Here is a 10,759-nt window from a genome sequence, read left to right as displayed (position 1 = left end):
AGACATGAAATGGGAGGTCAGGTGTGGAACAGCCATGAAGGGAACGGAGCAGAGAAAGGTCAGAATGTGAAGACAGAGGGTCCTTGGAGAAGACGGTGTGGGCAGGCCTCTCCCGAGGATGCCCTGAGTGTGAGCAGGTTTTTGAGGGCATGAGGGAGTGAGCCCACACACATCTGAGGAAGAGTATTAGACACAGAGAAAATCACAAGTTCAGAGGCGCCAAAGTAATGATAGTTGTGCTGCTGACCTTGACCAATAGGAGACACACAGACACACAAAGACACGTGCAAACTCACACCTGCCCCCAAGGCTGAGGGATTAGGAGCTGCTCAGTCTCAGGGCCCCTTCTTTCCATCCCAATCATAGGTCAATTATTCAGCCATGTCTTCTCCCTTCTCTCCTAGTCTCACTCTTAACCTTCTGGAACCCTCCCACCACTGCCCAAGTCACTATTGAATCGGTGCCACCCAATGTTGCCGAAGGGAAGGATGTTCTTCTGCGTGTCCACAATCTGCCTGGGAATCTTCTAGGCTTTGGCTGGTTCAGAGGGGAAACTATAGACTCCAGTAGAGAAATTGTAACATATGCAGCAGACTCACAAGCAGTCACCCCAGGAGCTGCGCACAGCGGCAGAGAGACATTATATCACAATGGATCCCTGCTGCTCCAGAACATCACCCTGGAGGACACAGGATACTACACCCTACAGTACATACGCAGAAGTGTCCAAATTGAAAAAGTAACTGGACAGCTCCGTGTATTCTGTGAGTAATTCCTCTCCCCTCTGGTGTCGGGTGGGGTGAATTCTACTTCACACACAGAATTGCCAGACCTGGACTGTGCCTCCCTCCCCCTCTGCACTGTGTCCCGTGTGGGGTTTTGGCATTTAGTGCAGGACACACACCATGGACACAGTCGTCCTAAGATTGGATTCCTTTCCTGGAATGTAGACCCTACGGCCATCTGAGACAAACTGTGCAGGATTCTGTCAAGGTCAAGCCTGAGGGGCCCCTGGATCCTCACTGGAGCTCAGCCCAGAAAGCCCCTGCCCAGACCACTGCCTTGGGGCTCCTGACTCTAGTCACCTGGGGACTCTGTGCCAGGGTGGGGTTAGGGCTCCTGGGCAGGGCTGACTGGGAGCAGCGATTTCCCAGCTTCCCGAGTCCTGAGCCTCTGAGCTGGTCACCAGCCTGTGCTCAGTCTCAAGATCAACATCTGGGGAGAGACAAGGGCAGCACAGACATATAAAGTCCCCAGTCCATTAGCCAGCCGTCCTGGGAGACTTAGGGGACGCCAGAGGAAGGTCAGCAGCCCCGGGAGAAACAGAGCAGAGAGGAGCTCTCGTTGCCTCTTCCTCCACGAAGAATCAGGTCCAGGGAGTCTTGTTTGGGGAGGTAAGAGTCACAGAGGCCATCTGACTGGCCAGGTGCTGTATAGCAGTTTAGGGCCAGGTATTTAAGGGTGTGTAAAGGTTAATTCACAGGCATGGCAAGTAGAGATCATTTTTCATTATTCCTATTGTATTAGGGGTACACTGAAGCAGGGGGGGAAGATACAGTACTGGCTCAGGGTCACACAGACTGATGAGCGGCTGGGCAGCACAGACCCCGTCCTCTCCCCCATCCGAGGGAAGGATGCTGGTTGGGCAATGAGAGCAAATAGGGGCTCATTCCGTGTTTACTCTACAACTGAATGACCTGCATCCGTGTGATGTGAGTCAGCAGTGCCCCCGCTGCCCCCCAGGTGGCCGACCCTCACCTCCCTGGGCTGGACCTGAAATCACGGATTGTTTCCTGGTGTGTTGGAGTCACTCCCACTGGGGTGGACTTGCCTTCTCCTCCGACTCTGCACTGGAAACCAGCACAGGGTCCACGTATAACAAACTCACTTGCTTTTGTTTAGGACAATGGAGTGAGGGGCGCCTGGGTGCATCGGTCGTTTGAGCATCCAGCTTCGGCTCATGATCTGTTATCAAGCCCCACACTGGGCTCCCTGCTGTTCGGGCAGAGCCGGCTTTGGATCCCCTGTCCTTGCTCCGTCTATGCCCCTCCCACCCCTCTCAAAAATAAATGAATTAATTCTCCTGCTTCTAGTGACCCTGAGGAAGGCGTGAATAGGGTAGGTGCCTCCCTGCTGGAGGAGGACAGGGTCCTGTGTGGTCAGACCTCCTAGGATCCTGCACCAGGACGCCTTTTTGAAGGAATGATGGTCATTCATTCACTCACCACCCCTCCTTCCTGCTCATTTCCTGACTCTTTGCTTCGTCTATAGACTCTGCTCTGTCATGTAGGGGCTGCTGCCTCATGGAGTCATTATCAATCCTCCTTCAGGTCCTGGGCCCGAGTACTGAGCTGACCTCTGGGCTTGCTCCGGTGTCCCTGGGGGACATGTCTGCCCAGATCCCCATCCCATCAGGTCCGTGAAGAACCAGGAGAGGTGCCGTGTTGGGGATGGGGGCTGTCTCTGCCCCATATCTTCCACGACAAAATGCTGCCCTGTAATTGACATTAGAGAAAGTCTGTGCTTTCAGGCTCACCGAGAGCAGAGGGCTTTTCCTTCTGCGAGCCCTCAGATTCTCTTGCGTTTGTCTTGAGATACACAGATCTGCTTTATTCTTAGGGACTTGAGTTGGCAGAGAGATGAGAGAAGCCAGCCCTGATTGTAGATGCCTTTGGAGGAATCACAGGTACCACACAAGGCAATGTTCTCTCTGTTGTCTGCACAGCGGAGTCACCCAAACCCAGCATCACAAGCAACAAGTCGGACCCTGTGGAGAATGTGGATTCTGTAGTATTAACGTGTGAACCTAAGACTGAGAACACAAGCTACCTGTGGTCAGTAAACAGTAAGAGCCTCCTGAAGAGCACCAGGCTGGAACTGTCCCTGGACAACAGGACCCTCACTTTACATGGTGTCACAAGGAATGACATAGGACCCTATGTGTGTGAAACTCGGAACCCAGTCAGTGCCGGTCATAGTGACCCGTTTACCCTGAATGTTCTCTGTGAGTAACTTGTATTCTTACCTGGCCCGGGCTCTCCACCCAAATCCGCACTGCCAGAGGCCTGGCCACATCTGTCCTTCTGGGGTCTGAGTACATGACTCTCACCTAGACACCCAGGCTGGCCATGGCTTCTGACCCAACTCAGATGGACACTGTGGCCCCAATACACACCCAGCTCTTCCCCTTCCCTCAATTACATCTTGGATTATATCATGTATGGCTTTATTCTGTTTATTCCAGATGGTCCGGACACCCCCACCATTTTCCCCTCAGACTCCTATTACCATCCAGGGGCAAACCTCAGTCTCACCTGCCACTCAGCCTCTAACCCACCTGCACAGTATTCTTGGCTCATCAATGGGAAGTTCCAGCCATCCACACAGGAGCTCTTTATCCCCAACATCACAGTGAATCATAGTGGATCCTATACCTGCCTCGTCTATAACCCTGGCACTCACCTCAATAAGACCACAGTCAAGACTATCACAGTGTCTGGTAAGTGATCCCTGGAGCATCTGCACTGACCATTGTGGTGGAGGTCTGCCTGGTTTTCAGAAAAGAGCCTAGAAGAAGATATTTTGCATTTGCTGGTGACACTGACCTGTCCCTGAACTCTCCCATGTCTCTCCCATCACATGTCTGCAGATGCTCCCTCCCCTTGCTCTCTGAGTTCTCACATCAGATCTTGAGATCTGAGATCTGAGATCCCACAGTCCAGGCTGCCATGTGGGGAGGCAATTCTGTCAGCTCCAGAACGCCCCACACGTATAAGGGGACTTTGGAGCTGGGGAAGAAAGAAGCATCCTCAGGGTCGAGTGCTTTTGGTTGTTGCTGAATTGCAGAAGCGTTTTATATACTCTGGATATTAATCTCTTACCAGATATGATTTGCAAGTGTTTTCTTCCAATCCACGGGTTGTCATCACTTCGTTGTTGTTGTTGTTGTTGTTGTTAAGGAACTTTAGTTGACACTCGATGTAACATTGGTTTCAGGTACACAACATACGGATTAGACACCTCTATATCTTATGCTATGCCCATCACAGTGTAACTACCATTGATCACCATGCAATGCTATTAAAATACCATTGACTAGACACTCCTGGCTGATTCAGTACTTAGAGCATGTGACTTGATCTCGAGGTTGTGAGTTTGAGCCCCACGTTTGTTGTAGAACTTAATTAATCTTAACAAAATCTTTAAAATTAATAAAATAATAAATTAAAATGCCATCGACTGTATCTCTATGCTGTATATTTCATTCCTGAGTCCTGTTCATTCCTTAACTGCTACCATCACTTTCCTGATTGTGCCTTTTGGTGCACAGAAGTTTTATATTTCAATGCAATCCAATTCATCTATTTTTTCTTTTGTTGTCTTTGCTTTGGGTGTCATATCTAAAAATTTGGGAAATCCAGTTTCAGTAAGCTTTTGCTTTATGTGATCTTCTAAGACTTCTACAATTTTGACTCTTATGTTTAGATATTTGATCTATTTTAAGTTAGTTTTTGTACATGATGTAAGGTGAGGGTCCAACATCATTCATTTGCATGGGTATCCAGTGTTTCAAAGACCATTTATTGAATAGCATTTTTTTCTCCATCGAATGGTCATGACAACCTTATTGAAAATCGTTGGACCATATATATCAGGGTTTGTTTCTGAGGTGCCTGTTGTATCCCATTGGTCTCTATCACAATCCATATACCAGGCCCAATTTATTTTGATTACCGTAGCTTTGTAGTCAAGAAGTAGGAGTCCTCCACTTTTGTTCTTTTTCAAAATAATTTTGGCTATTCGAGGCCCCAGAGACTTCAGGTGAATTTTTGGAGATTTCTATTTATGCAAAATATTCTTAAGGGAATAATGATAGGGGGACACCTGATTGGCTCAGTCAGTGGAGCATGCGACTCTTGATCTTGGGGCTGTATGTCCAAGCCCCACAATGGGTACAGAGATTTTTGAAAATAAAATCTTAAAAGAATTTGATAGGATTCCATTGAATCTCTGGGTCTCTTTGGGTAGAATTGTCATCTTAACAATATTAAGTCTCATCATCCATGAACATGGGATATCTTTCCCTTCATTTGTGTCTTGTGAATTTCTTTCAGCAATATTTTACAGTTTCCCATGTATAGTCTATTGCCTCATTAGCTCATTCCTATGTATTTAATTCTTTTTAATGTTATTGTAAAGGAAACTGTTTTCTTGATTTCGGGTGGGGGGGAGGTATTTAATTTTTAGTGTATAGCAGCACAAGTGATTTTTGCATGTTGATTTTGTATCCTGCAAACCTGCTGCACAGAATTTGAAATTATTGAAATATGACATTGTTGATTAGTTCAACAGTTTTTGTGGTATCTTTAGAGTTTTGTACATATAATTTCAATAATCTACAAACAGACTAATTGTACTTATTCCTTTCCAATTTGATTGCATTCTATTCTTTTTGTCCTAATTATTTTGGCTTGGACTCCTGTACTCTGTTGAACATGGGTGGTGAAAGTGTCAGGTTTATGTTCTACCGGATCTTAGAGGAAACACTTTCCGTGTTTCACCATTGGGTATGATGCTAGCTGTGCATGTTTCATTAAAGCCTTTATTATGCTGCCATCGTTTCCTCCTATTTATAAGGGCACCAGTATTGTGTACACAATAACCACGCCTATAAGGACATTTTTCACAATCCACAGATGTAAAAGTATTCTTCAGACTGAGAAATCCTGTATATTGAAAACCCTTCAATTCCTAAGGTGATGAAGACTGGGTGGGCTGCTCTCACTTCCCAATAAATTATAACAGTGTAAATGCCTTCCCTACTTTATATAAAGCTGCCCTGGACACAGAGACAGGGGGCTGCATGCCTTCCTCCCCAACATACACAGTAAGGTATATAAGGAGTGAGGCATGATCTGTTAAAGTCACAAAAGTTCAAGGAAAGAATCTCAAAGGAGTCTATGGGGAAAATTCCACGTGATGATGAGGATACTGGACACATGGGCTAAGAGTGTGTGGTGCTCATACTACAGAGATGTCCAGGCAAACCAGACAGATGACGGTGGGCCAGGGGGGCACCTGAGCGTCATAGGGGAAGGTACAGCCCCCTCCTTATAGATTGATACCTGAACAAAGACACTCATCCTTCTGCAGACTTCAGGGCCATCCTCTGGGGCACCTTTACGGAGCTCAGTGGGACCCTCAGAGTGGCCAAGATCTCAGAGGGAAGAGCACAGCCCCAGGACACCTCTTATTGTCACCTCCTCTTTTTTCCACAGAGCCAGTGTCGCAGCCCTCTGTCCATGTAAGCAGGGAAACAGTCATAAAATATATGGATTCTGTGGTCCTGACCTGCTCCACAAATGACAAGGGGGTCTCCATGTGGTGGTTCTTCAATGACCAGAGTCTCCATCTCATGGAGAGGATGAAGCTGTCCCAGGACAACAGCACCCTCACCATAGACCCTGTCAGGTGGGAGGATGCTGGGACTTATCAGTGTGAGGTCTCCAACCCAGTCAATTCCAGCAAAAGTGATCCCATCAGGCTGACTGTGAGCTGTGAGTGACCCTCAACCTACCTCTTCCCCTCGCTCCCTGAATATATCACCGGCAGGAGGTAGAAATAGGATACAGGCCTGGAGGAGGTGGGAGCCTCCCTCACAGCCTCTAGAGCAATGTGAATAATATTTCTGGAATTAGGCTAATCTTGTTAACATCTTGGTTCTGCTTTATGCCAGCTGTGGGGCCCCAGAGAAGACACTCGCCTCCAGAACCTCAGTGTCCTCATCTGTAAAACTGAAAAGAACAGCTGGATCTTAGGGCTGTTCTGAGGGTTGTCACTATGAGCTTAATGAGACTTTAAATCCTGAGACAGCTACCTGAGCAGATTCCAGGCTCAATCAAATTTAGCAGCTATTGTTCTCATGTTATTAACATTGTTGTTATTTGCTGTAATGTCACATGGAGCTGGGATTAAGTGTTGTTTTATCACAGTCCAGTTCTGTGTCCTTCAAGACTTTCCCGAAGTCCTTGACATGCTCAGATGCTGATATTGCACAGTGGAGATGACCCCCTCTAGGGCAGGGAAGCAGCAGGTGAGATCAATGGGAAGTGTTTCCCATGTGCCTGGCCCAGAGCTGACCGCGAAAGCAGTCAGCTGATGTCATTCTCACTAAGCAGTGTTGAATGGACAGATAGGGGCCTCCCTCTAAGACCATCGATAGTGATGGAAAGGAAAAAATGGGGGAAGATGCATAATGTGAAAGGAAGAGAGAGAGGCCTTAAAAGGAAGGGCACAGGGTGTGGGCGCTGCAACAGTTTAGGTCAGGCGAGGACATGAAGATGAGGGTAAGTCCAAGGTTTCCCTCTGAGGAGGAGAAAGGACACAGCAGGAGACACCTGGGTGGCTCAGCTGGTTAAGCTGCAATTCTTTTTGTTTTTAAGGTTTTTTTCAAAGTTTATTTATTTTTTTTTGAGAGAGAGAGAGAGGTGGAGTTAGGTGGAGGCAGAGAGAGACGAAGAAAGAATCGTATGCAAGGTCTGCACTGTCAGCACAGAGCCCAATATGGGGCCATAATGCATGAACCATAAGATCATGGCCTGAGCCAAAGACAGACACTTTACCGACTGAGCCACCCAGGGTCCCAAGCATCCAAGTCTTGATCTCAGCTCAGGTCATTATTTCATGGTTCGTGGGTTCAAGCCCCTGGTTGGGATGCATTGATAGCGGGGAGTCTGGAATTCTGTCTCCCATATGCATAGCCCTATTCCTTTTTGCTCTCTCTCTCTCTCAAAAATAAATAAATAAACTTAACAAAAACAAAGAAGAAGAAGAACTAGAAATGACGCAGTAGCCAAGGGGGTGGGGATGCTGTGGGGAAAACACACAACACCCAGACCTCAATCAATAGCCTTTCCTTCCTCCCTAACCAAGCCCTTCCCCCCAGCCCCTCATGGTTTTCTCAGCTATTCCTTCACCTTTTTGCTTCTTCTTTCAGATGAAGGAAGCACCACAGACCTTACTGTGGGGACGAGTGTTGGCATTGCAATTGGGGTCCTGGTCGCGGTGGCGCTGGTGGCTGTCCTGGGGTATCTCTTACTCTGCATGCAGATGGGAAGGTACGATGGCATTTCCCACATACTGATGCTGTTGCATGCCCCCCCACCCCCGACTTGGAATCCATTAGCAGGGACACCCTGTCCTGACCCAGGATTCTGAGCTGGCTCTCCCAGGCCTCTCAACTGCCCCCTAGATTTCTCTTCTCATTGCACTTGGCTCCTTCCTCACCAGCTGCTGCCCGGGGCCCTTCCTCCACAGCTTCCTCTGTGATAAATTAGGGATAATCAGAGAACAGCCCCTCAGGGTTGTCCTGGTTCACTTGGTAAACCCTTAGCAGTGCTCACTACTGAGTGCTCAGTGACCCGTAGCTCCCATGCTTTGTGAGTCCACAAGCCCTGGGAGGGGGATCTGTAGCCTCAGGATCCGAGGGTGGTCCTCCTGGCCAAGGTCATGCAAGGGAGAGTGGATGACCCTGACAGGCCGGGTGGGGTCAACCCCCAAAGTGGCACATGTGGGAACCACAGGGCCTGATGTGTGTCACCACACACCCTGGGCACACAGCAGGTAGAGGTCCTGGGTGATGCCTCTTGTCCTGGCAGATGGAGATAGAGGGTAAGCCAATGTCATTTTTCAGCATCTCTTGTCCTGAGGGGCCGCTGGTTTGGCCACAGCAGAGGCACCACATTCAGGGATCTGACATACCTGGGCTCCCCAAGTGTCCTACACACGCAGCTGGCTGCCTTGACACTTCCACTCACTCATACCCTCATGTGTGATTCCTTTCCTGGGTCTTTGATCCCTGTTCAGGATACTTTCCCTAGATGTCCGTCAGTCTGCCCGGCTTCCCCTCTGGTCCGAGGACAGATGTGCTCCAAAGGCCTTTCTTTATCCCTCTCCGGGACCCTTCTTCTCCTAAGTAGCACTGGTGGAGACACGTGGTCTCTAGCCCTGCTGGGAATGAGGACCCTCCTTGTCCCCTGTTCTGACACCAAAGCTGTGATCTCTTCCTGCTCACTTCATAAATAAGCCTGATCGTTCCTAGGACCAGTTGCCGACATAATCACAAAGAGATCGAGAACCCAGCCTCCACCCCTGGTGAGTATCCCTTCATTCCAGGCAGCTCAGGGAGCCCCTAGTCCTGCCCCTCAATGTCCACTCCTGCCAGTCACTCCCAGGGGCTGCTGACTGTTTCCCTAAGGCTTCAGTACAGGGGACTCCAACTGGCAGTACTCCCTGACCTATGGAATCTAGGTCACGGGTGAGCACCTCACTGCCCAGCACCAGTGGGTCTCTCCTTGGGAGGTGCCCCTTCTTTCCTGGTTTTCTGAGAGCTGATGACCCGGAACCTTCTGGGAGTGTGGGTGCTAACTCCTGTCTGTGTTCCCAGGCCATGGACCAGCCAGCAGCTCCACATCCCCGGTAAGCCCGCCTACTTCCCACTCCTTCAACTGGGGTCTAGGCTCTGGGAATACAAGGTAGGGAAAATATCAGTTCAGAAGCAGAGCACATATCCTGCTGCCCCCAGAGTAGCCAGGACAAGGCAAGCCCCGCTCTAGCCAGGATGGCCATGGGACCGTCTTCAGGGGCAGGACCACCCCCCACCCTGTCCTGAGACATCACTGCCTCCAGTTGACCCAAGGGGAACCCTGGAGTCTGGCCAGGGGCAGAGCACCGGGAGCATCAGCCAGGGGTCCTGGGCTAAGAAGAGTGGGGCAGGGAGTTCAGGAGAGACGGGTCTGGGACTGGAGTGTGGGTCAACAGGCTGGGAGAAGGCTGCTCAAGAAGCAGAAGGGGTCACCCCTGCAGAGAATGACTCTCCCTCTGCCCGCTGACACCCGTTCTCTCCCCCTGTTCAGAACTCCCGACCCAGCACGACTACAGCCGTTCCCATCTACCAGGTGAGTGTGGGCCATGAATATTCTGGTCTCCCAGTCCCAAGGGTGCTGAGGATTGGCCCCCAGCCCTCTCCTGCCTGTGCTTTGGGGTTCAGGAAACAGCAGTGCAGAAGGGGACAGGGCTGGTGGGAGGAAGTAGGGGCCCAGGGCAGAAACTGTCACCCAGCCAGGCTCCCAGAGAGGTGGGTATAGGACCTGAAAGTCACCCAAACATGTTCTGAGAAACTCTTGGGGTTCAGAGGCCTCTTCTTCTTTTACAGGAATTACAACATACTGACAGGAACATTTACTGCCAGATCAACCACAAAGGACAAGTGTCTTCTTAGTTTCCCCTGGGAGCTACTCCTCCAGGGGCCCTCCTGAGACCCCAGACCCTAGGTGGGGTCAGGTGCCCCAGCCTGAGCCACAGAATCAACTCTAAGTCCAGAGGATATTCAACAACATGGACCCAGGTACAGGCCTTCCTGATTTCTGGAAACCCTGACAGACTGCCCTGAACCTGAATGGGCCAGGCCAAAGGCCCCCATGTCCCAGGAAGTGGGGGTTCCCAGGGAAAATATCCCAGCCCCTGACTCACCAAGGACTACATGAAAGGATATGAATAAAGAGGACTCTTCCCCCTCCTTTGCCCTTTTTTGGTGAATGGTGATTTCTCTGAGCAGAATTTCACCTGAAATTCTGGGGCCCTTGTCTCTTGGTCTCCCAGGGAAATGTTGCCTCTGAGTTAACCAAGCCCCCACCTTAGTCCTCTGAGACAGAGGAGAGGGTGAGGGGTATGGACACGCTGGGACCATGCTAACTAGAAA

General features: G+C 49.7%; 1 protein-coding gene across 1 annotated transcript; it reads left to right on the top strand.

Annotated features, from left to right (window-relative positions):
* Positions 1 to 322: 322 nt before the first annotated feature.
* LOC144234832 (cell adhesion molecule CEACAM8-like) lies at positions 323 to 10,541 on the top strand (the record flags this gene model as incomplete). Its single annotated transcript, XM_077768134.1, has 9 exons — positions 323 to 764; positions 2,726 to 3,004; positions 3,245 to 3,499; positions 6,279 to 6,557; positions 7,997 to 8,117; positions 9,101 to 9,153; positions 9,446 to 9,477; positions 9,915 to 9,956; positions 10,214 to 10,541. Coding segments are annotated over 9 exons (1,569 nt in total), but the record flags the coding sequence as incomplete, so codon positions are not given.
* Positions 10,542 to 10,759: the final 218 nt, after the last annotated feature.

This window comes from Crocuta crocuta, unplaced genomic scaffold, assembly GCF_008692635.1.
Source record: "Crocuta crocuta isolate KB4526 unplaced genomic scaffold, BGI_CrCroc_1.0 scaffold886, whole genome shotgun sequence".
Taxonomy (NCBI): domain Eukaryota; kingdom Metazoa; phylum Chordata; class Mammalia; order Carnivora; family Hyaenidae; genus Crocuta; species Crocuta crocuta.
Note: the sequence above shows the minus strand (reverse complement) of the source record. Positions and strands in the feature narration are given on the sequence as shown.